Source organism: Pelophylax lessonae, assembly GCF_965119305.1.
Source record: "Pelophylax lessonae genome assembly, chromosome: 10".
Taxonomy (NCBI): domain Eukaryota; kingdom Metazoa; phylum Chordata; class Amphibia; order Anura; family Ranidae; genus Pelophylax; species Pelophylax lessonae.
The window spans coordinates 21256492-21283204 of record NC_138777.1 but is presented as its reverse complement, the minus strand read 5'-3'; the positions used below and the strand labels follow the sequence as shown (position 1 = coordinate 21283204).

At 46.2% G+C, this 26713-nt stretch overlaps 1 protein-coding gene across 2 annotated transcripts in view; it reads left to right on the top strand.

Moving 5' to 3' along the window:
• Window positions 1-26713, top strand: part of CARS1 (cysteinyl-tRNA synthetase 1) — a 110488-nt gene that overhangs the window by 64537 nt on the left and 19238 nt on the right. For both annotated transcript variants that reach the window (XM_082269920.1, XM_082269919.1), the window contains 5 exons: window positions 1362-1459; window positions 4740-4929; window positions 17792-17860; window positions 20943-21024; window positions 25985-26065. In XM_082269920.1, coding sequence (XP_082126046.1) covers window positions 1362-1459; window positions 4740-4929; window positions 17792-17860; window positions 20943-21024; window positions 25985-26065 — 520 coding nt within the window. The remainder of the gene's footprint in view (window positions 1-1361; window positions 1460-4739; window positions 4930-17791; window positions 17861-20942; window positions 21025-25984; window positions 26066-26713) is intronic.

Sequence of the window (26713 nt, the reverse complement as noted above, 5' to 3'; positions counted from 1 at the left end):
TGCATGTGCACGCGGTTTCGGCAGTGGCGCATGCTCCTGCTGTGATTAGACGCAGCGGGAGTCCGACCGTGGGAGGAGCGGGCTCGATCGCCGCCGGCCTCCCGCGATCTTCGGCTAGAATGACAGAAGAGCCGCCTGCCTATGTAAACAAAGCAGGCGGCTCAGCTGTCAGAAAGGCAGGGAAAGAACATGTGATTCATGATTCAGCTAAGCTGGATCACCGATCTCTCCCTGCCTCTGTCCAACTCATCCCACCCCCCCCCCCGCACAGTTTATTAAGCACAATAGTTAACCCCTTGATCACACCCAGTGTTAACCCCTTCCCTGCTAGTGTCATTTATACAGTAAGGGCTCTTTCACACGGTCCGCCTCCGTAGGAGCCGGCGGATGACAGCTCCGTCTCCGCTTGCAGTGCGGAGAGGGAGATGTCACAGCCCCCGCTGCTCTCTATGGGGGATCGGATGAGAGCGGACCGCCTGTCCGCTCTCATCCGATCCGATCCCTGAACGGATGGAAAAATAGGGTTTCCATCCATCCAGATTTCACGGACAGGATCGGACACGGATGGCAGCGGGTGTCAGCGGAGGTGTCTCCGCTGACATCCGCTGCCCCATAGAGCTGCATGGAGGATCCGATCAGATCCGCCTAAAAAACTGACAGGCGGATCTGATCGGACCGCCCGTGTGAAAGAGCCCTAATAGTGCATAATATTTAGCACTGATTACTGTAGTAATGTCACTGGTCCCCAAAAAGTGTCAAAAATGTCAGTTAGGGGTCCGATCTGTCCACCGCAATGTTGCAGTCCGAATAAAAATCACCGATCGCCGCCATTACTAGTAAAAAAAGAAATAAAAAGTCCATAAATCTATCCCGTAGTTTGTAAATGCTATAACTTTTGCGCAAACTAATATTAATGTACACTTTTTTGGGATTTTTTTTTTTACCAAAAATATGTAGCAGAATACAAATTGACCTAAACTGATAAAAAAAATTTTTATTGGGAATGTTTTATAGCAGAAAGTAAAAAATATATTGTTTTTTTATTTTTTCAAAATTGTCGTTCTTTTTTTGTTTATAGCGCAAAATCTAAAAATTGCACAGGTGATTAAATACCACCAAAAGAAAGCTCTATTTGTGGGAAAAAAAGGACATCAATTTTATTTGGGTACAGCGTTGCACCACCGCCCAATTGTCAGTTAAAATAACGCAGTGCCGAATCCCAAAAAATGGCCTGGTCATTAAGGGGGTAAAACCTTCCGGAGCTGAAGTGGTTAATAAGACGTTTTATGCCTGTAGTTCAGCTTTAAATGCTTTCCATAATGTACAATCGTTGCACTAAACATGTTTTTTTATTTTTGCAGGAATTCTTTTTAAATGTGAAGGATATTTTAAGGGCCCCCACAGACATTACAGGCCGGTTTGTGAAGTGGCAGTCCCCAGAAATTGAGCTGAACAACAGGTGTGTGTCTGTCTGTATCTGTCTGTCATCTGGCAAAATATAAACTGCAAAACCATTTATTTGAGGTACTGTCAGCCATCGAGCGGCAGTGTTTCCTGAGTGGTCACATGATCTGGAATCTCTCTAATTTGTTCCCACTTGTCAGATAGAATGTCAGCTGTCAGTGACAGTTTGGTTTGAGCACCAATATCCGTGCAAAATGTCAGCCGCTGGCTCTAAGGGCTTCTTCACACTAGTGGTTTGGTGCTGTTAAACTCAGCGGTTGAGCTGTGCTTTTGCCACCCCAAACCACTACCCCTCTTAAGCTCCCTGGCGGTCTGATTATGTCAGGATTTCTGTGCTAAAAGCGGTACATTGTTTTGCATGAAAATCTGTTGTTTTATATTTATAAACTCACCTTCCGCTGCGATTCCCCCGCCGTCCTCCAGCCTTCCTCCCGATGTGTGCTCGGCCGATGCCGGCACCTGTCTTCCGGTTCCCTTCCCTGCGAGCGTTGTGACGCAGGGGGGTGGCACCGGCGGCAATTTCAAAAATGTAAATACACCAAATGAGATGATAGAAAGCTGTGATCCTAACGGATTACACTGTATCATCCCATTTCACCACAGGATTTCACCTGGTGACTTTTCCAGTGCCCTGCCTGTGCTTTTCCAGTTCTTTGTGCCTGGAAAATAGAGAAAGACCATGGCGTTCAAAAAGAGTTCTTTTTAGATGAACTGGAAAACAGCGTCAGCGAAACAGAGTTACTTGAAGAATTGAGCGATAGCGATTCGTGGGAAAATTCGTCATCAGGTACGGAAAGTGAGGACAGCAACGATTCTGATGTCTCTTTCTGGCACATCGCTCCATTGGAAATTCTGACGAATCATTTGATATTCTTCCCAAATTCCCCAAGCAATGTGCCAGAAAGAGACATCAGAATCGTCGCTGTTGAATTTTCCCACAAATCGCTATCGTTCAGTTCTTCAAGTAACTCTGTTTCGCTGTTGCTTTTTGGACGCCATGGTCGTTCTCTATTTTCCAGGCACAAAGAACTGGAAAGCACAGGCAGGGCACTGGAAAAGTCAACAGCCCCGCCCTATTCACCCCCTCTGATTCTGCTACCTTTTCTATTCTTTACTTCTTACCTACCTCTCCTGAATTTTGAGAAAATTCTCCCCTCCCCTTTGCCCCCAAGCATAATTACAGTCAGGTAGATGTTACGGCAAAGCTGCGAATGGTCGCCCTCCATGGTGCCGCTCCCCGTCTCCGTGTGCCGGCCATGAGACAGACGCCAGTGGAGATGGGGACCGCCCCCGAGGCCCACCTACATGTTTCTAATATCTGTGCTCTTATTGCAACGTCTATCCGAGAGATAGATACCTGTATGATCTGTATGTATTTTGCTGTTATTTTGCCTTCAACACTACCTGCCTTACCTTAGCCTTTTACTTGACCATCATACATATTGCAAGGTTGATGTATATATCTTATGATTCTGTTTTTTGTTATTTATGGTTTTCCCTGACTGTAATGTGTGCCTTTCTTGAAAAAATAAAGGATTTGTAAAAAAAAAAAAAAGTAGTTTATTCAGCATGAAATGGAGCTTAGTTATGTAGCATGAGGCTGTGTATTCTGCGATATTTACATTTTTGGTAAACTCCTACAATGAATCCCAAGCTCTGCAAGCTGAGATAACATGCACTGCATTGATGCATTCACACAATTTCACACTTCCAGCAAGTACGAGTCCTTACATTTAGAGAGCACCTGCCAGTTCAGATCCCTCATGGCAGCAGCTGTTAGCGGGCGTCCACTCACCTGCTGGCACCATGTCACTCACCCTGTTGTGTCACTGCCACATCACCAGCCATCCCATTAAAGTGAATATGACTGTTGATGAGTCAACAGCAGGTCAGAGGAGGAGCCGCTGTGGGACAAAAACATAACTTTAAAAGTTATGATTTCAATCAAATTCACCCTGATTTGAAGTCTAACTGAAGTCCAACTTCAGTGACAAATATGGCTCCTGCCATGGATACAGTGGAGCAGTCCGCTTTTTCACCCTAGGACAGGAAGTTTGTTGTTCGAAGGACTATCAGCCGCTTCAGCCCCTTTCCATGGTGGCACCCGTGGAGGCTCGCTCCCGAGTCCTGCTGCTGTGTCCATACACACAGACAGCGGAACTCAGCCCCGCCCCCCGTTCCCAAGTCACAGCTTTTGATTGAGAAAATCTATTCAATGAGGAGAGCGACAGCGGCTGGAGCAACTGTGCTGGTGAACACCACTGGATCGGATCGGGGTCAGGTAAGAAAAAGTGGGGGTCTGGGGGGGAGCTGCAGCACAGAAGGTTTTTTACCTTATTGTATAGAATGCATTAAGGCAGGGCTCGACAATCCCCGGGCGCCAGGTCGCATTTGCGACTAGAATTAGCGACCTGGCGCCTGGGGTGCCCTGCAGAAGGTGTCCTGTCATTTTTGCCCGGACTTCCGCGCACGGAGTGCACGGACTTCCGGGCCGTCTGAAAATTGAGGCCCCGGCTTTTCGGCCTACTTGAGATAACAGGCTTCCAATGGGAAACTGGCGCCCTCTTGTGGAGGCCGGGAGTAATGACTGTTGTAATGACTGTTTCCACTGCCTTTTTGTTCTCAATTCATTACCATCTCCCTGTCCAGTTAGTTACCTTTGACAGGGAGTGTGGTTATTATTATTTATTTTTTAAATGTAAAAAAAAAAATATATATATATATAATTTTTTTATTTATTTTTTTTACCTCATCGCCATGCCACAGCCGAAGGCCCCTTTCACACGGGCTGTCTGATCAGGTCCGCCTGTCAGTTTTTCAGGCAGACCTGACCGGACCCTTCATTCTCCTCTATGGAGCAGTAATCTGCCACCATCTGATCCTGTCCACCAAAAGCAGACGGATGGTGGTTCTATTTTCTATCCATCCCGTGGATCGGATCAGATGGCATCGGATGGAAAGAGACAGACAGTCTGTTTTCATCCAATTGTGCTATAGAGGAGAATGGGGTTCTAGTCGTATTTATGTGTAAATTTAGTATCCGTTTTATTAAATAAAGCTTGGTTGTTAGTTTAAAAAAAAAAAACTGGCTCCTAACTTTTTTAGCTGGCTCCTAGATTTCAGGAAAATTTGTCAAGCCCTGCATTAAGGTGAAAAACCTTGAGACTTTACAATCACCTGAAGGAAAAATATGATTTACCTTTTATAACCACTTTAATATCCGCTTTTCCTAGATCAAATGGTCTGTTATGATTGTTTCTCGCCTCCCTTCACAGCTTCTATACAAAGAAGGCGTCCATTCACGCAGCACTGTGCGATAACATTGACACACGAACAGTGATGGAAGAAATGCGATCACTGGTCAGCCAGAGCAACTCATACATTGCGTCCAAGAAATCCGCTAAACATCTGCCGAACAGAATGGTACTGGAGAGCATCAGCACCTACCTGACCAACATGCTCAAGGTAAGTTATTCCCATTTTCGTTTTTGAACTTCTTTTAGACATTTCATTAACCACTTACCGCAAATCGACATAGCCCTACGTCAGCTGCAATAAGTGGCTGTACCGGTGTGATGCCTGCAGCTAGAGGCATCATCCCGGTACCATTTTTGAGAGCCGGTGGTCGGCTTTCAAACGGTAACGCCCGATGCGGCTCGGAAGCCACTCGATCATTACCCCGGGTGGTTGGAGTCCCGATCAAAGCCAAATTCGCCTTTGATCGGGTCTCCGATGATGTAACCCGGAGGCAGCGTCTATAACTTCGTGTCCGGGTTACTCGGCTGCTACAGGCGCCTAATTTAAGAAGTGACTGTATTCAAAAATGCAGTTTTCGCTATTTTGAATACATTGAAGTGCAGTGGAGGGGTTTGGGGTCTTTTAGACTCCCAATCCCTCCATAAAGAGTACCTGTCACTGCCTATTACTGTCACAAGTGTGACAACAATAATAGTGACCAGATTTTTTTTTTTTGTTAAACCTGTGCAAAAATTAAAAAAATAAATAGGAAAAAAAATATATATTTCTCTTACGTCCTCCGACAGTCGCCGCCTCTTCATATTCGTCACATATGGGGTATTAGACTTTGCTCCGAAGGAGTAGCTAGGCAACAGAATATGTTAACAATAAAGCTTTAACATATCCCACCCTCAAGGGGTGGTCCCCTCAGTCAATACCCTCCTACTTCCTGCAACCATATCTCAGTTTTAATGTCTAGCTTGTCAGGAGTGGCTGGCTCTCTCTGTGCTGGGACTTTTTGTCCCAGACTCTTTCTTCTTTTTAATATTTTGTTTGAGTTTTTCTCTCTACCTTTACTTAGCTGTTATTTTTGTCAGCATTAGTTAGTTCTTCGGACGAAGAGGATCATGCGGACTGGGTCTCGGGCTGATCCCCCTGGTCGCAGGTCGTGGGTCAGTGGCTTCCCAGTCTGCCATCGAGCGTTCAGCCAGGTAACGCTCCTGGCACAGTGAACGACCCATCCCTGTTCGGTGCAGGGATGATTGGTGAGGTGGCTACCTCACCGGACGCTGTGCGGTTTCTTAACCTCCATTGTGTGCGTCTTGAATTGCGACTCTCCCTGCCTCATGTGCAGTGGCTTGTTCGCCTGTGCGGGTTCCCCACGCCATGTGAGGTAAGTGTATTTATGTGGGGACCTGTCTGTCTGGGGGGGTCTCAGTCTGGGACTGTGTAACCTGCCTTTAATCACACTGCTTGTCTCCCTATCTCTCGGCTGCATGCTGTGGGCTGCAAGGGGGGGGGGGGGGAGCTGTATGACACTGAGTGTGTCAGGCTGGGCAGTGTGAGAAGCTGTGTGCTGTGGGGCATGTTTTTTCTTGGCATGTTTGGGCATATACAGCGATCGCTGCGGCGATCTAACATGTATCCATATATTGGGATGTAATGTGTGTGTTTTTATGCACTGTGGAGCGGCGTTTTCGGCGCCAAACGACGCCATTTTACCGGCGCCCGCTCCGGCCGCATGGTTTACATGCACGGCGGCCATTTTCTTGTAGCCTCCATAGGCTTACATAGAGCGCCCTGGCAGCATCACTTCCTCTTTCCAGGAACACCGATCGAGGCAGCAGCAGCAGCGGGGTCTCCTCAGGTTTTATCCTTCTGTTCTTGTCATCCATTGCCTGTACTCAGTTTGTATATTCCCTGTGGGGGTCTCATTGTGCCTGAGTGTGGTGCGGTGGGCTGCGCTTGCCGCGCTTGCTAAAAGGGGGCAGTTAACCCTTGGTTGTCTGGCATTACAGGGGCAATGGATTCTCAGGAGGGCAAGTTTCCTACAGTATTGGTGGAAAGCCAGGGGACCGCTGTTTCCCCCCCAGGGGGGGATTTAGCCACTATTGTGGCTGGCCTTGCTGCCCAGGTGCAAATGCTGGTGGCTGCTCAATCTACTAAACGGCCCAGAGTTGCTCTGTCCTCTGATTCTGAGGGTGAAGGTGATGGGGCTGTTCTGGCAGGGACCCCCTTATCGGGGTCCCGCTCCTCTCTTGATCTGGTGGGGTCTGAGGTAGAGGCTGAAGTTGAGGGGGTTGATAATTCTCCCCCTGGCTCGCCTGAAGAGCTTGCAATCATGGATGAGTTGATTGCTTCCATTAAGCAGACGCTACGTTTGCAGGACGAAGTGTGTCCCCCCGCTGCCTTGGCGGCTTATGGGACGCAGAGAAAACGCAGGACGCCGCAGGTTTTTCCCTGCAATGCTGATTTTCAGCGCGCTGTTAAGGATCAATGGCGCGATCTGCGCAAGCCTTTTGCGGTACCAAGTAAATTCAAGCTGCGTTATCCTTTCTCGCCTGCCACTGATGAACGGTGGTGTGTGCCTCCGCCAGTGGATCATGCAATTGCGGTTTTGAACAAAGCCACTGCGATTCCTGCAGAGGGTTCCCCTGTTTTCCGTGATGCCACGGATAGGAGACTGGAGTCTCTTGCCCGTCATACTTATTCTGTTTCGGGTTCTATGCTTAAGGCTCTGTTTGCTTCTCTCATGGCGGCCCAGGCGATCGCAAGTTGGACGCAGATGCTTAGGCGCGTCCTAGTGGCCGATTCGGCCTCGGCGGCGACCCTGGATATGGTGGATCAGATCCACCAGGGTGTCATGTATCTGTGTGATGCGGACCTGGACCTGATTCCGTTGGCTGCACGTGTGCACAGCGTGGCGGTGTTGTCTCGCCGCCTGGTTTGGTTGAAATGTTGGTCGGTGGACCAATCTTCACGTAAGACCTTAGCCAATCTGCCTTATGATGGGTCTCGCCTTTTTGGGGAGTCCCTGGATGTGTTGATTAAGGGGATCACCGGGGGTAAGAGCACTCTCTTGCCCCATTTCCCCAAGGCTAAGGGGGCTTCTGGGAAGAAGCATGCAAATTTTCGGCCCCCTCAGGGGTCCTTTCGTGCCTTTCGGCCGCACTACAAGGGCAAACCGTTCAAAGGCCACGGCTCTCAGAAGAAGCCCTGGTCTGGGAAACAGAAGTCCGGCCAATCCGGACCTGCGGCCCATAACAGTTCGGCCTGAAGGGGCGCCCTCACCCAGTTTTGGGGTGGGGGGACGCTTGCTCGGTTTTCTTCAGCCCTGGTTGGCCCGTGTGCGGGACAGATGGGTTCTGGAAATCGTTCGATCTGGTTACAAGATCGAGTTTCTCTCTCGGCCGGAGAGCAGATTTTTTCCCTCAAATCTCCAACTGTCTCCAGAGCGCCTGCGGGATCTGCACCTGGCGGTGCGGGACCTGAGGGCTCAGGGAGTGGTGGTTCCGGTGCCTCATCGGGACAGATTTCGGGGGTTTTATTCCAATCTGTTCACCGTGCCCAGGAAGGAGGGCAAGGTTCGTCCGATTCTGGACTTGAAAGCTCTGAACCGCTCTGTGCGGGTTCGCAAGTTCCGCATGGAATCCCTGCGCTCGGTGGTGGCTGCCCTGGTTCCGGGGGAATTCATGGCCTCCATCGATTTGAAGGATGCGTACCTTCACATCCCCATATTCGAGGGTCATCAGAGATGCCTTCGATTTGCCATTGCGGAGGATCACTACCAGTTCGTGGCGTTGCCCTTTGGTCTCGCCTCGGCTCCGCGGGTCTTCACCAAGGTGCTTGCACCGGTTCTGGCATTATTGAGGGCCCAGGGCATTTCTGTCCTGGGGTATCTGGACGACATTCTGGTTCGGTCTGCGACCAGACAGGGTCTGGAGGAGGACCTGTCTGTCACAATGCAAACTCTGCAGGAGTTTGGTTGGACGATAAATGTTCCAAAGTCGACACTGAGTCCGTCGGTTCGTCTCCCCTATCTGGGAATGATACTGGACTCGGTGCAGGCGAAGGTCTTCCTGCTGGAAGACAAACTCAGGACTCTTCAGGAGGAAGTCAGGTCCCTCAGGGACGTTCCACACTCGTCTCTGCGGTCGTGTATGAGATGTCTGGGATTGATGGTCTCGGCCTTCGAGGCGATTCCTTTCGCGCAGTTTCACACGCGGGGTCTCCAAGCGGAGATCCTGTCCAGGTGGGACGGGCGACCTCAATCCCTGGATCTTCAGATCTCGTTGAGTCATCGCACCAGGAAAAACCTTCTGTGGTGGCTCCAGTCCCCGTGGTGTCCGGGGGCAAGTCGTTTCGTCCGATCTCGTGGACGGTAATCACCACGGATGCCAGCCTGTCGGGCTGGGGTGGTGTTCTGGGCGTTCTGTCCGCCCAGGGAACTTGGTCGGAGGGGGAGTCTTCCCTCCCGATCAACATTCTGGAATTGCGTGCGATAAGGCTCTGTCTTCATCGCTGGACGGACCGGCTGCAGGGCTGCCCGGTTCGGGTGCAGACGGACAATGCCACGGCGGTGGCCTACATCAACCACCAAGGGGGCACCAGGAGTGCCCGAGCGGCTCGAGAAGTGGCCGACATTCTGTCTTGGGCCGAGACTCATGTCCCGGCGATAACGGCGGTTCACATTCCGGGAGTGGAGAACTGGCAGGCGGACTATCTGAGTCGCCAGACCCTGGATCAGGGGGAATGGTCTCTCCACCCGGCTGTCTTCCAGATGTTGTGCGCGAAGTGGGGTCTTCCAGATGTGGACCTGTTCGCGTCTCGCCTCAACTACAAGGTGAAGAGGTTCGTGGCAAGGACGCGCGACCCTCGGGCAGACACGTCGGACGCGTTAGTGGCCCCGTGGCATCAGTACAGGCTGATGTACGCGTTTCCACCGATTCAGTTGCTGTCCAGGTTCCTTCGCAGGTTACACTCGGAACGCAGCACGGTGATTCTTGTGGCACCGGACTGGCCTCGCCGGTCCTGGTACGCAGACCTCGTGAATCTGGCGGTCGACGCCCCTTGGCGTCTGCCTCTTCGAGACGATCTACTGTCTCAAGGACCGATTTACCATCCTGCTTTACAGTCGCTGGCTTTGACGGCCTGGCTGTTGAGACCGAGGTCCTGAAGGAGAAGGATCTCTCTCCAGAGGTCGTTCATACTTTGATCAACGCGAGGAAGTCTTCCTCGGGGAAGGTTTATTACCGTACTTGGAAGGCCTATTTTGCCTGGTGTGAGTCCAGGGGGTTTTCACCCCGCACGTACTCGGTTTCCCGTGTGCTGTCTTTCCTTCAGACGGGTGTCGATCAGCGTTTGGCGCTGGCTACGATAAAGGGTCAGGTGTCTGCGCTGGCCGTTCTGTTTCAACGTCCCGTGGCTTCCAACTCCTTGGTTGGCACTTTTATTCAGGGTGTGCGGCATCTGGTTCCTCCTAGGAGGGATCCTTTGCCCCCTTGGGACTTGAATCTCGTTCTATCTGTGTTACAACGTGCTCCTTTTGAACAGATCAGGGAGATCTCGTTGTCTATGTTGTCCAAAAAGGTCGCCTTTTTGGTGGCGATCACTTCGGCTCGCAGAATGTCGGAACTGGCGGCTTTGTCCTGCAAGTCTCCGTACCTGGTTGTTCATTTGGATAAGGTGGTCTTGCGACCTAATCCTTCTTTTCTGCCGAAACGAGTTTCGGAATTCCATCTTAACGAGGATATTGTTTTGCCTTCGTTGTGCACGAAGCCGAAACATCCAAAGGAGGTGAGATTGCACTCTCTGGATGTTGTTCGGGCGATAAGGGTTTACCTTAAATCGACTGAGTCTTTTCGTAAGACGGACTCCTTGTTTGTTCTTCCAGAGGGTCCTCGGAAGGGCATGGCGGCTTCGGCCTCTACCATCGCCAAATGGATCAGGCAGACCATTGAACAGGCCTATGCCTTGCAGGGGAAGGTTCCCCCTGTGCCTGTGAAGGCGCACTCTACTAGATCTCTGAGTACGTCTTGGGCCTGCCGTCATGGGGCTTCTGTAGCCCAGGTGTGTAAGGCGGCGACTTGGTCGACCGTGCACACTTTCACAAAATTCTACAAAGTAGATGTTCAGGCATCGGCGGATGCTTCCTTTGGCCGCAAGGTTCTTAGTGCGGCTGTTCCATAGGGTCCCTTGTTGGGGACTCCTGGCTGTTGGGATAGTTTTTTGTATCCCCTGGTTTTTTGTCTTTTCCTGGGTTGTTGCTCCTGTTGAGCACTTATTTTTGCTGTTGCCCAGCTGGTTTCCTTCCTTTGGTAAGGTTCCTTTCTTTGATGTGGAGACTGCGTTGCCTTTCGGCGCGGATGCGTTTCCCACCCCTCATGTTTGCACTGCTTTGGGACGTCCCCATATGTGACGAATATGAAGAGGCGGCGACTGTCGGAGGACGTAAGAGAAAACGGAATTTTTGTAAAATCTTACCTGTAAAATTCCTTTCTCTGAGTCCTCCGACAGTCGCCGCCCCCGCCCCTCTTTTGGGGTTTGAATGTATACTCTACTGCTATTCCACTAAAACTGAGATATGGTTGCAGGAAGTAGGAGGGTATTGACTGAGGGGACCACCCCTTGAGGGTGGGATATGTTAAAGCTTTATTGTTAACATATTCTGTTGCCTAGCTACTCCTTCGGAGCAAAGTCTAATACCCCATATGTGACGAATATGAAGAGGCGGCGACTGTCGGAGGACTCAGAGAAAGGAATTTTACAGGTAAGATTTTACAAAAATTCCGTTATTTTTTTTTAACTGCCCCCGTCGCTGTGAGCTCGCGCACAAAAGAAAACGTATACGGAAGTCGCGCCCGAAAATTAAATCGCTATTCAAACCACACATGTGAGGTATCGCTGCGACGGCCAGAGCGAGAGCAATCATTAAAAAAAAAAAAGAGCTACTCTGTAACTCTAAACTGGTAACCGTTAAAAAATGTTAAATCATCGCCTATGGGGATTTTTATTGACCATAATTTGTCGCCATTCCGCGGGTTTGCGCAATTTTAATCCGTAACATGTTAGATATCTATTTACTTGGCATGACATCATCTTTCACAATATACAAAAAAAAATGGGCTAACTTTACTGTTATTTTTTTTTAAATGCAGTGAAATGTAATTTTTCCAAAAAAATGGCGTTTGAAAGACCGCTGCGCAAATACCACATGACCAGAAATATTGCAATGACCGACATTTTATTCTCCAGAGTCTTTGCTAAAAATATATACAGGTCCCTCTCAAAAAATTAGCATATTGTGATAAAGTTCATTATTTTCTGTAATGTACTGATAAACATTAGACTTTCATATATTTTAGATTCATTACACACAACTGAAGTAGTGCAAGCCTTTTATTTTTTTAATATTCATGATTTTGGCATACAGCTCATGAAAACCCAAAATTCTTTCTCAAAAAATTAGCATATCATGAAAAGGTTCTCTAAACGAGCTATTAACCTAATCATCTGAATCAACTAATTAACTAAACACCTGCAAAAGATTCCTGAGGCTTTTAAAAACTCCCAGCCTGGTTCATTACTCAAAACCGCAATCATGGGTAAGACTGCCGACCTGACTGCTGTCCAGAAGGCCATCATTGACACCCTCAAGCAAGAGGGTAAGACACAGAAAGACATTTCTGAAGGAATAGGCTGTTCCCAGAGTGCTGTATCAAGGCACCTCAGTGGGAAGTCTGTGGGAAGGAAAAAGTGTGGCAGAAAACGCTGCACAACGAGAAGAGGTGACCGAACCCTGAGGAAGACTGGGGAGAGGGAAATGCCAAAATGCCTGAAGTCCAGTGTCAGGTACCCACAGTCAGTGATGGTCTGGGGTGCCATGTCAGCTGCTGGTGTTGGTCCACTGTGTTTTATCAAGGGCAGGGTCAATGCAGCTAGCTATCAGGAGATTTTGGAGCATTTCATGCTTCCATCTGCTGGAAAGCTTTATGGAGATGAAGATTTCATTTTTCAGCACGACCTGGCACCTGCTCACAGTGCCAAAACCACTGGTAAATGGTTTACTGACCATGGTATTACTGTGCTCAATTGGCCTGCCAACTCTCCTGACCTGAACCCCATAGAGAATCTGTGGGATGTTGTGAAGAGAAAGTTGAGAGACGCAAGACCCCAACACTCTGGATGAGCTCAAGGCCACTATCGAAGCATCCTGGGCCTCCATAACACCTCAGCAGTGCCACAGGCTGATCGCCTCCATGCCATGCCGCATTGAAGCAGTCATTTCTGCAAAAGTATTCCCGACCAAGTATTGAGTGCATAACTGAACATAATTTTTTGAAGGTTGACTTTTTTTGTATTAAAAACACTTTTCTTATTGGTCGGATGAAATATGCTAATTGTTTGAGATAGGAATTTTGGTTTTTCATGAGCTGTATGCCAAAATCATCAATATTAAAACAATAAAAGGCTTGCACGACTTCAGTTGTGTGTAATGAATCTAAAATATATGAAAGTCTAATGTTTATCAGTACATTACAGAAAATAATGAACTTTATCACAATATGCTAATTTTTTGAGAGGGACCTGTATATATTTGGGGTTCTAAGAAATTTATGAGCAAAAAATACAAATTTTAACTTGTAAACAACGTGTCAGAAATGGGCTCGGTCCTTAAGTGGATAAACAATTTTTCATAATCTGGTTGAAAAAAGACATGATTCGCTTACCCCATGTGTTACATTACTGTACAGAACCTATCATAATTTAAGGATCCCTGCTTCCAGATAACTCCTGGAGAAAAGTCTATATCAGCTGGACAGTAAGTTGGTAGATCAGGTGCAGGCAGGCTTATCCCTTTCACATAGCGCTTTAGATGGTCCTCATTGTTGACCATTCGATGGTTTGTTTTATTTTTTATTTTTCCTTTTCTCTTTGAGTCATGATTGGTCGTTAATGTAACCATGGAATTTTCCACGATAGCTCTACAATTAATATCTTTGTTGGATTACAACATGGGACTATATTATTTCTCGATTTTTGACGTTTGCCGCCTTCATCTTTGACAGTTCCAGTGATGTAAAAGTATATACTGTGTTGTACTGCTTTTTTTTCCTTGTAAAACTAATAAAAATGACTGAAACAGAAAAAAGACCAGAAGTCCATCCAGTTCAACCAACAAGGAAAAAAAATAGATTAGATTGGGCCTGTAAGCGAGGGTTAAAATCCAAAGTTCAAGATTTTTTTAGGTTTTTTTTTTCAGTTTTTAAGTATGGAACGAATAAAACCTGTTGTTTTTTTGCCATCTTTGTGTCAAAAGGAAGCTTTCTTTTACGTCCTGTACACACAACAGGAAGTGAGATGAAATCTCTACACAGCGGGGAGTTCGGCTTTGTTCACACTTATGCGACTTGTCATGCAACTTGGGATACATAGGGGTTGATTTACTAAAAGCAAATTTACTGTGCACTGCAAGTGCACTCGGAAGTGCGGTCGCTGTAGATCTGAGGGGGAAGATCTGAAATGAGGGGAAGCAAAATAGGCAATATTTTATGGTCGGACCATGCACCCATCTATTTATACAAAAATGAAGAGAACTCACTGCTCCAGGTGACTCAAGAAGCCTAATGATATACCGGTGCACACCTCGGCTCGCCTCCGTGGATAATCAATGTAGAAGAAATGGCTGCACTCCAGGTGTGATCAAAATTCAAATTTATTGACTGAACATCCCAATGTGGCAAAAGGTAGACACGTTTCACACACTAGTATGTGTGCTTAATCTAATTATCCCTGTCCCTACCTGACATTGTTAACCAAGAGTGGACATGGAAGTTAAAAGACTCCCCTACTCCAAGATACCTTATGCTCTTTTGCACTGTTTCTTAACTCCGGTCCTCAAGGCACACTAACAGGCCAGATTTTAAGTATTACCTTGGGGAGATGCAGACTAGAATACTGCAATCACTGAGCAGCAAATGATATCACCTGTGATGTATTTCAGTTTTCTTGCAAACCTGGCCTGTTTGTGTGCCCTGAGGACCTGAGTTGAGAAACACTGCTCTACTGAGATCACAGAGACCATAGCCCACTTTGTCTCTGATCACCAACACGATGAATCCCCCTTACCTACCCAATAGGAAACTTTAAAATGTGTTCTTAGAGGGGTCTTCATTAAACATGGTACGAGGCTTAAAAGATCTTTCTCATTTTCAAATAAAGGAGTTGTTGAAACGGATTGCCCTTTTAGAATCTTCTCATAAGCATTCTGGGTCCTCACACACACATGCTGGACATCAGTTGCTACAACTCCTCCATTTAGAAACTCTGGCCATTTAGAATCATTCTCGCAAATTATTCTATACAGAGAGAGAGACAAGCCTGGCAGACTGCTAGCAAGAGCTCTACACGCTAAGCATGGATCTACCTCCATTGCAAAACTGAAAGGCCCTGGCGGCTGACTCGCTCATCATAGCCGGTTTCTTTTGGCGCTTTTCCACTGCATGGAACTGAACGGTTCGGCTCGCTTTTGCGCTTTTCCACTGCATGGTACCGCATGGTACGGTGTTGGTACGGTTCGGTATGGTACGGTACGACGGCGCTTTTCCACTACATGGAACCGAACGGTTCGGCTCGCTTAAACAGTACCACCTCGGTTGTGTTTCCAAGAGGGCCGTACTGATACCATATCCCACAATCCTTTGCATGCAGCCTTGACTGTTTGTCACTACTAGCCACTGATTGGTCAGAGAATCGTTGTTATCCCACCCACTTACTACTTAGTGGAAAAGCAAACCGTACCAAACCGTACCGAACCGCTCCAACATGCAGTGGAAAACCAAACTGAGCTAAGCAGGGCCGAGTGGAGCCGAGCCGGTGCTTGCAGTGGAAAAGTGCCATACCAAACCTTCTATGAGTGCTTGTACAACTTGCCCACTACTACCCCCCTCGATGTCTCTTGGGATACTTTCCTATCCAAAATCTCAGAATACGTCTCTAACACGACTATTCCTACCCTCTCTCCATCCGTAGTGGCCCAACTTGATCTAAATTTTTCTGAGGAGGAATTGTTAGGTGTCATCTCCGTACTCAAACCCAAAAAAGCCCAGGTCCAGACTGATTTGCAACTCTGTTCTATACATTTTTTCGGGGTCCACTTTCTTCTTTCCTTACTAAGACCTACAACGCTATCTCTGGTGATTTGTCTTTCTCTGCCCGAGCCTTGGAATCTCACATCACAGTTTTACCCATACCTGTCAAGGGTTCATCATTATGTTGGTAGCTACCACCCTAATTCCATTACTAATATTGATATACGCATTTATTACAAAATTATTGCCAATTGCTAGGGATGCACCGAATATTCGGCGGCCAAACATTATTCGGCCGAAAATAGAAAAAATGTCACTTTCGGTATTCGGCCGAATAAGTCAAAAGGCCGAATAATTTTGTGCCGAACAATAGGGCTGAACGATAGTCGATATATCGACTATCGTTCTGTGGCCGTAGGCGATATTCATATCGCCGAGGTCACGATATTTACAGGGGGAAGGGACTCGGAGGAGGACTCACAGACTTCCGTGAAGCCGGGACACTTCAGCGGTGAGCATACATCCATTACTCGTGCACTGCAGCCCGCCCCACACATTCAGTGAGTCTTACTCTCCTCCCTAGTTTTTTCAATGGCACATTCAGGAAGCCAATCATGCCGTGATTAGCTGCACAGCGAACCAATCACGCGTGCCTGCACACCTGATTGGTTCCGCTGTGCCGCTACTCACGGCGTGATTGGCTTCCTGAATGTGCCATTGAAAAAAACTAGGGAGGAGAGTAAGACTCACTGAATGTGTGGGACGGGCTGCAGTGCACGAGTGAGTAATGTATGTATGCGGCTGTGCTCCTTTCCAGCCTCCTACTAGTCCACCTCCAGCCTCCTACTACCACCACTATGAGAGACTGTCTGTCACTGTATAATCTGATCGAGTCCACACTGACACTGACTGACTGTCACTGAGTAATTGATGTTACCACATTAACCCTGACCTGCCCAGTGCCCTGTATCTGCAATTAAAATTTACAAGCCTGCATGCTTCCTGATTTCCATTCCCAGCATCCTTCCCAATCCCTACAGTGTCACTAACATTAACCCTATGGTACAAGGCTGCAGTGTGCACTGAATCCCATTCCCTACAGTAACATTTAGGGAGAGAGAGAGACATGAGAGGACAAGAGAGAGAGAGAGAGAGAGAGACATGAGAGAGTGAGAGGACAAGAGAGAGACACACGAGAGGACAAGAGAGAGGACAAAAAATTGGCAAAATAAATGGAAAAAATGCGAAACACCGCGTTCGGTATTCGGCCTTTGGCCAAACATTTCATTATTATTCGGCTTCGGCCAAGAATTTCATTTCGGTGCATCCCTACCAATTGCCTCATACCCCTTCTTCCAGACCTTTATACTCCTCGACTAGGTCAGGTTTACACCAGGTCGGGAAGCCCGTGTTAACACCACAATTATTGATAGCCTAAACAAATATCCAAAAAGTGTAAATCACTCTAAAAACAGTTGTGATCAGAAAAGTCTTCAAAATGTCTTCAAATATATAAACCCATATTCCCAATTACGATAATAATCCATACGTACATAACCAATAGAAATCAAAAAATGAAAAAGTGTAGAAAAAAATTAAGTTCATCCATTTATCAGTTGGTTTGTCCGGTGCTCTCACCTCTAGGAATTTATAGTCAGTGCTTGTTAATAAATCTAAGTAATCTTCCAATCAGTTGGGTGACCTCTCCTCTCGACGTATTATCCCCAGATATGTGAAAAAATTTAAAAAGCAATATAGTGTAATATTGTCGCAAAAAATGCCAAAATATACACAAATAAAATGGGATCATCAACCACCATTCAATAAGTGCATGTGAACAACCGTGATGTGAGATGGGTGTTTTTTTTTTTTTGTTTTTTTTTGTTTTTTATCACTGCTAAAACCATACTGCTGCTTTATATAACTGGGGTCCTAAATAAAATGTTGTTCGCATTTTGTGGTGTTTGATTACTTATTGAATATATTGGATTGTTTTCTAGATATTTGGAGCAATAGAAGGAGAGGAGCCCATTGGATTCCCTATGGGAGGAAACGGACAGAACATTAATGTAAGTAACTTACCTGTTTTGGTGGTTTTGGCATTTGCAGGTTTCTAGTTTGTAGCAGGAGATCTAATGTCCTTCCTTCCTCTTCTTTCATGTAATCAGATGAGTCTGCACAGTCTAAGTTACAAGGTACACCATTTCTGTCCCTACAAACTTGTTAAGGTTGTAGAAACTTTGAACTACAATTTCTCGACTGCTTGCAGACTGGGTCTAGAATTACCAAGGCATTCACATATAGAGGCGCTGTAGAAGTATTTAGACTGTTAGATTATAATTGCCTTCGAGTTTTATTTATTTATTTATTTATTTTTTTTTACTCCTCTAGCGGTCAAAAGTAGAACTGCTTCCATTTAAAGTAGAACTATAGGCAAAACTTTTTTAATTTTGGATAGAGAAATGCAGAGGTATAACCCCAAACAGGAAGTGAGAGGAAATCCTTGCAAATTAGGGGAACCCCCGTTTGAAAGTCCCCATTGAAAGATTTCCCCTCTATTACTTTTCTGGGGACAACCCAAAATTTGGGATTTTCTTTTACTTTCACTTTCAATGATAATGGTAAACAGGACAAATAGAGAGGACGAATCTCCTTAACCGGGGTGTAACGTTAAAAAACCCTACCTCGTGAAAATTCCCTACCCTCGTCACTTAAGGTGCACCTACGTCATGGAACAGCTGAGCAGGTTACCATTGCGCATGCTCAGAGCTCCGGAGGGTAGGGAATTTTCACGGGGTAGGGTTTTCTAACGTTACACCACATCAGCTGTTGCCGCGGGTACAGTAAAACATCTCCGCTGCCACATGAAATCATCTCCGCTCCTACCCCTGTGACTTCCCTGATCTCGGCTACTAAATGTAAAAGCAGCGGCGGCTCCGTGATTTATATTTTCATACACCCGCCGCCGCTTTTACATTTAGTAGCCGAGATCAGGGAAGTCACAGGGGTAGGAGCGGAGATGATTTCATGTGGCAGCGGAGATGTTTTACTGTACCCGCGGCAACAGCTGAAGTGGTGTAACGTTAGAAAACCCTACCCTCCGGAGCTCTGAGCATGCGCAGTGGGAAGCGGCTCCGCTGTTCCATAACGTATGTGAAGAGGAAGTGACGAGGGTAGGGAATTTTCATGGGTAGGGTTTAACTTTCTACCTTAAAACAGACATCACATAATGCTAGCCAGTACTCCATCCTCTGTGTCCCCATCTTATCATGGTTGATGTTGTTGACTTAAATAGAGGAAAGGATTGGGACTTTAGATGAAGTGGAAACCAGAACGCTGGGAAATATGAGCAATGGAAACATTTTATTGCTATACACCAGCAATTAACAAAGTACAACATATGAAATACTAAAATACCCCACGCCCCTATGGAGCACCAACAGCTAACTCTAAAACACTGGAAGGTTTAGAGAATAAATATGAACGAAAGAGTCGCGCTAGTTGTGTAATACATGGCATATTAGATGAAAGTCCATATCCAATACAGTGCTTCAAAATGCAGGTTAGAGGGTCAGCGTATTCTCCACCCAGGGGTTTTTCAACGAGAAAATGTGACAAACCCAGCCACCACACACTGACTCTTAACAGATGTTTGCGGGAATACAGCAGTAAGCGGTTAAGGGACAGCTACAACCCCCTCTCAAGAACCAAGCACCTCAAGGATATCCTCTTATATCCACAGCCTTCAATCTCCAATCATGACAACGAGAAACCTTTTAATATAAGAGCCCGGTCCTCCTGCGATGGTTTGATGAAACGGCAACCTCATGCAGGTGGGGAAACATCAAAAAAGGAAAGGACCCATAGTGCATTATCTCCAGTGTAAACTTTTATTTAAGACAACTAGGGTATGCACTCACCCAATCAGTAGAGATAAAAGCATGTAACAGCGTGTAACAGGAGCATTCGGACAGCGTCCTTCGGTGATAACCGAGAAAATGGCCGACCTCCAACTTCCGGGTGTGACGTAGGTGACGCTTGGCTAGCTCCCCTCGACGCGTTTTGTCAAGTACAACATATGAAATATCAATTCATGCATAATCAACACAATCAAAACACTTGGATAAGTCTGATATATGTGCAGGTACACAAATTTTATATATATATATATCAAGAGTATAGGGACTAATGGCACTCCGTATAGGCCACACAGTCCATAATTATTCCATTGTTGACATATTATAGATAATCTGCAGGGTAAACCATAGCAATGAATGCTGAATCATCAACTTGCTGCAGAAGTCATGGACCTAGTTAGTATCGTGTATATAAAAATACACAAAAATACAATAAACGTACAAAAAGTGAGTAAGCGTTAAAAAATTTTTGGGTAGCGATGTCCTGTATGGATGAAAATTGATGACATCCTTTGTAGCTCTATGCATTTCATGGTTTAATATCACTCTTCAGGAGCGGATGCCAAAAACTAAAATGACTGTCATTGGCAATGTGTGGTCCTGTGGACGCAGGGCATCGCATGTGCCTCCCCCGGGAGCTGTGGTGGTAATCCCCGCAGTCCTTAAGTGTTTGCCTTATGTACTAATGCAGTAAGCAACATGTGGTGTGTCCCGGATCCTAAGTCCACTCTATGTAAAGCTAAAAAAAAGTTTTGCCTCTATTTCGATTTTAAGGATTTGGATAGACTAGGGAAGGGTTACACCCCTAAGAAAATGTATTTTTAGCTGTCTTTTCCCTGTTAGGGAGATTTTCCTTCCCTTCCTGTCCTGAAGATACAAGAAGTAAGGTGAACAAGTAAGGTTGGAACAGGCATCCCATTGGAATATTTCCCTTCCTTTCTTATTCCAGCTGCAAAATTCTGGATTTTCTACCCTTTTTGACTCAGTGACCGTTGTCATCTGGGAAATATAGAGGGTGAATCTGTTCAGCGGGATGCATACTGCAATAAAATCATGATAGGGGTTCTAACCCTTCCGCACTCTATCTAGAACTTTTAAAATGCCTTGCGTTTATATACTTTAATCTCTCCCATGATGTGTATATATGACTGTTTTGCATAACCTCTTCTAGAGGGTGCTTGTAGAAAAGTATGACGCAATGACTTTTTTTTTTATCATAAATTCTCCTATATAGCTGGAGTCCACGGTAATGCCATACCTGCAAGTTTTGTCCCAGTTCAGAGAGGGGGTTCGACAGATTGCCCGAGAGAACAAAGGTGAGACAACCACAGCTGATATAAACAGTTCCAGGTCCAGACATTGCACAATGCTGACTATCTGGGATTGGCAATGAAGCAAAACTGTGGCCACACTAAATACAAGAAATTGACATGTATAAAACATAGTGGTGACCTCAAAGATCCTGCATGTTTGGTCAGATTCCTATATAATATCTTGAGTCTCCCAAATCAAAGGGTTCTCTGCTTCGCAAAAAATAGTCGGATTTCCTGGTTGACAAGTTGGCCCTACCGCTCCAGCTTCCTGGCCCAGAACTCTGATGGGAGCCTCACTGACCAGTAGTAAGTTGGCCTGGTAGAGACGAGGCCTGGTTGGTGAGCCAAAACAAGATTAAGAAATAAAGGAAAAATTGAGACTTTGAATGAGAGACATTGCAAGGATGATTGGTTAAAGATAAACACATTTATTGATACATACAGATATGCAGACATGTATATGTATAATGTAAAAATACAAGATAATAATGGCGCTTTTCCACTGCATGGAACCGAACGGTACGGCTCGCTTTTTTGCTTTTCCACTGCTGGTACCGCATGGTACGTGTAGGAATGGTTCGATACGGTACGGCGGCGCTTTTCCACTGCATGGAACCGAACGGTACGGCTCTGAAAAACAGTACATACTCAATTGTGGTTCAAAGCGTACCGTACCGGTACTAAATTCCACAACCCCTCCCATGCAGCCTGATTGGTCCTCACTACAAGGCAGTGATTGGTCAATAATCATCACTGTCATTGTTTATGCGGCAGTAGAGGCTGTGCAACCACAGAGTAATCCTGCCCACTACTTATCAGTACTATAAACAGTGGAAGAGCAAACCATACCATACCGTACCGAACCGTTCCAACACCGTACCATGCGGTACCAGCAGTGGAAAAGCAAACCGGGCCAAGCAGGGCCGAGTAGAGCCGAGCCGGTACTTGCAGTGGAAAAGTGCCATAAGGGAGCTGGTGAGTGTTCCCCAGATCCAGGTACATATCAACTAACAAGGCAAAAATTCCAAAGGATAAGGAGCATTATGATACAAATCATGACATCAATGGACTCGACGCGTTTCGTGGACTAAAGTCGCCACTTCTTCAGGAGTAGATGTGTGATGTAGATCTATAAAAAATTAATGAGTATAAGGAAATTTCAACTACGGATGCACCGATCCAACTTTTTTGGTCCCGATCCCGATCTTTTGCTTTGTGAAATCGCCGATCCCGAGTCCGATCCGGAAGTACTGTTTTGTGAGCTTATAACAAAATAATACTTCCGGATCGGTATCGGCAGATACCTTTTATAACAATTGTACATTCAAAATCTAAAATGTCATGGGTTTAGTTTTTAAGAGGTTAAACTTCCCTCCTCAGGCAGACTGAACGAAAAGATACATTGTAATCATTGTGTTTACTTAACTGGGAGGGTTGAAAGGCATTTGCAGGAGGCTCTTTTTTTTTTTTTTTCTTTGACAGCTGTTCTCTGCTCCCTCACACAAGCTATAACGAGCATAACCGGATCGGCCTGTGGATCTGTTAATTTTACCGATCTCCCGATCCAGCTATTTTGCCCATATCGGGGCCGATATCTGATCCGAATATCGGAACGGTGCATCCCTAATTGCAACTATGATGATGAATGGGAGCTGGAGGGGGGAGAGGGGGACAAAGCCCCCAAAGTCCCAAACTTACATAGCAGCTCTCACGGCACCGGCACTGGAGGTAAAGACATGACCCTGAGTGTCTCCCACGGGAGCTAAGGGCATACAGAGAAGGCAGGCAAGGAGAGATGCCACACATGTGGTGAGTCTGGGTGGTTCAAAGAGAGTAATGGCGGTAGCAACATAGTGGTATCTATAAAGAGTAAGTGGAAAGTGATCTATAATACTGTGCATATCGGTGAAAATACATGATGCTACTTGCATAATGTAAGTGAAAAGTGGAGGGGTCAAAGTAGAGTGAGTGGTAGAAGAAAATATGATGCAAGATGAGGTGAGAAAATGGTCTAGCCAAAACCAGAGAAATGGAGTGAGAGCTCTTGTGAGCCACTCATGAATGGAAAACCAGAAAGGGGACAAGAAGGGATCCCGACATTGCGCAATGCTGACAATCTGGGATTGGCAATGAAGCAAAACTGTGGCCACACTAAATACAGGAAATTGACATGTATAAAAAATAGTGGTGACCTCAAAGATCCTGCATGTCTGGTCAGATTCCTATATAATACCTTGAGTCTCCCAAATCGAAGGGTTCTCTGCTTCGCAAAAATGAGTCAGATTTCCTGGTTGACAAGTTGGCCCTACCGCTCCAGCTTTCTGGCCCATAACTCTGATAGGAGCCTCACTGACCAGTAGTAAGTTGCAGGAAGAGACGAGGCCTGGTTGGTGAGCCAAAACAAGATTAAAGGTTAGCAAACCTTTGGCCATTATGGACATTAAAGTATTTCTTCACTCTTAAAGAAGTTGTAAAGGCAGAAGGATAAAAAGCCCTCTGTGTGTTGCAGCCGCCCCAGCGCCCCCTAATACCTACCTGAGCCTCATCTCTATCCAGTGATGGAGCTCGGCTGGCTGGGACTCTCCCTCCTGATTCGCTGAGACAGCAGCAGCATCATTGGCTCCCGCTGCTGTCAATCAAAGTAAGTCAACCAATCGGGAGAGAAAGGGGTCGGGACCGAAAGGCAGCTCTGTGTCTGACACGGAGCTGCGACTCGGCTCGGGTGCCCTCATAGCAAGCCAATCAGGAGGGAGAATCTCAGATGGCCGAGAAACTCACGGACATGGCTGGACAGAGAGGGACCTCAGGTAAGTGTTAGGGGGGGCTTCTGCACACAGAAGGTTTTTTCATCCTAATGCATAGATCGCATTAGGATAAAAAAAAACCTTCTGACTTTACAACTCTTCAAAGAGGAAGTCACAATTTCAGTTTTTTTTTTCTTTCCTGCAAAGTAAATGCATAATGTGCTAGTATACATTGCATACTAGCACATTATGTGACACTTGCAAACAAAGCCCGAGTTGTCCCTGCTGGCGGCCGCATCCATCTTCGCCCGTCTTCCTTCCGGGTCTGCGGACTCCGGCTGTATTACTGCCCGAAGATGCGTGATGTCACTCCCACGCATGTGCGCAGGAGCCGCCAGTCCCGGCACAGGGCTCTGAAGAAACTGCACGGGCCGTCGTTTCTTCAGAGCTCATGCGCTGATGACATTATCGGCTGCATGCAATGTAAATATCTCCTAAACGGTGTAAGTTTAGGAGATATTTACAATACCTATAGGTAAGCCTTAATAAAGGCTTACCTATAGGTAAAAGTTCTAAAGGTGGGTTTACAACCACTTTAAGGCGGGGTTAACACATGTCCGGTGCAAATTGAATGTGCATTTTCACTGTGAATTAAAAAAAAAATTTGTTCAGAGGCGTTTAAGCGGTTCTGATGCGAACTTGCAAGGCTCGGGACCAGATTTTTGTCACAATGCATAGTAGATAAAGGGTGTCAACTGCTGTAGTAGGAGAGCGATGCGCTGAAATCCTGAACATAACTGAGCACATGTGCGATTCAGAAGCATTCACATAGAACTCAATGAGCCTGGAATTCGCATCTGAATCGCACCGCAGTGCTCCGAAAACGCACAGGACTCTTTAACCCCTTGCCGACCGTCGCACGACTATATACGGCGGCGGTCAGCCCCTCCTGGGCAAAGTGAGGTATGGGTACGTCACTCAACCACGAGCCTGTAGGGGGCGACAGCTCGTTCACTGACTAACATACCTGCGCGTGTTACCGGCGGCTCCGATGTCCGCTGGTCACTCGCGATCTCCCGCAGGAGAGGGAGAAAGGCAGGTGGCTGATGTAAACACAACCGTCTGTCATTCTCCCTTAGATCATAACAGAGACATATGATCCTACATAGCAGGATGGCATAGCCTCTGTCATGATCTAACAAGCCACGCCCCTTGACAGTTAGAATCACCCCCCTAGGGACACATTTAACCCCTTGATCACCAATAAAGTTAACCCCTTCCCTGCCACTGTCATTATTACAGTAACAGTGCATATGTATAGCACTGATCACTGTAGTAATGTCACTGGTACCCCCAAAAGTGTCAAAAATGTCAGTCAGGGGTCCGATCTGTCCGCCGCAGTGTGGCAGTCCTGCAAAAAAAAAAAATCGCAGATCGCCGCTATTACTAGTTAAAAAAAAAAAAAACACAAAAAAGACATAAATCTTTCCTGCAGTTAGTAAACGCAATAACTTTTGCGCAAACTAATCAAAATACGCTTATTGCGATTTTTTTTTTTTTTTGGCCTAAAATATTAAAAAATTTTGATTTTTACTTTTTTTTTTGGGGAATTTCATATAAAAAAATGTGAAAAATATTGTTATTTTTTCAAAATTGTTGCTCTTTTTTTGTTTATAGCGCATGATCAAAAAATCGCACAGGTGATCAAATACCACCAAAAGAAAGCTCTGTTTGTGGTAAAAAAAGGACGTCAAATTAGTTTAGGTACAGCGTCGCACGACTGCGCAATTGTCCGTTAAAGTCATGCAGTGCCGAATCGCAAAATAGACCCTGGTCAGGAAGGGGGTAAAATCTTCCGGGGCTTAAGTGGTTAACCTGCAATGGAAACCTCATACCTGACATCTTGTTGTTATAGACCAGGGCTATGCAAACTGTGGCCCTCCAGCTGTTGCAAAACTACAAGTCCCATCATGCCTTTGCTTCTGGGTGTCATGCTTGTGGCTGTCAAGAGTCTTGCTATGCCTCATGGGACTTGTAGTTCTACAACATCTGGAGGGCCACAGTTTGCATATCCCTACTATAGACAATATAAACACTTTCTTTCATGCAGTTCTGGTACAATCAGACCCGGGTATTCTTCTCTGGGGTCTATATTGGTATTATCATACAACATGTTTTGTAAGACTTTGCATGAGTTTCTCCAATTTTTCCTCTTTCAGTGTTGGGGGTGTTGAATCTGTGCGATGCCCTTCGGGACGACGTCCTGCCGGAACTTGGAGTGCGTCTGGAAGATCATGAAGGTAACAGATTGTTATGGGACACTAAACAATTGGCTAGATACAGTAAGAGCCGGTTCACATAGGGGCGACCCGACTTGCCGGGGCGACCTGTGAAGTCGCGGTGCACAGCGCGCACTGCGACCTCGGAGCGACATGCACGGACTTCCTATCATTGAAGTCAATGCAGGTCGCTCCAGGTCGCCCCAAAGTAGTACAGGACCCTTTTTCTAAGTCGGAGCGACTTGTGTCGCTCCTATTAGAACGGGTCCTGTGCTAATCTATGGCAGGCGACCAGGTCGCCTGACAAGTCGCCCCAGTGTAAGCCGGTTCTTAAAATACATATATAATTACTGTTAAAGCCTATTTTTATTCAAATTTTTTTTTTTTTTTTTTTTTTTTTTTTTTTTTTTTTTTACAAATCAGCACAAGGAACAGCCCTTATTATCAGTGCAAAGTGTCCCTTTTGCAGTTGGAAGCTATATAGTACCGTTTCTATGAATGGAGGAGGAGAAAAAAAGTTGTGTAGAGCTCCGATTTAAGTCACGTGGTACAGAAAGTGCCATTTGGTGTCAGCATTGAAGCTTGATGTATATTTCCTATGAATGTTTTTATTTATTTTTTATTCTAAAGATGGTTAGGTGGAGCTCAGCCATGTGCAGCTATTGGCTT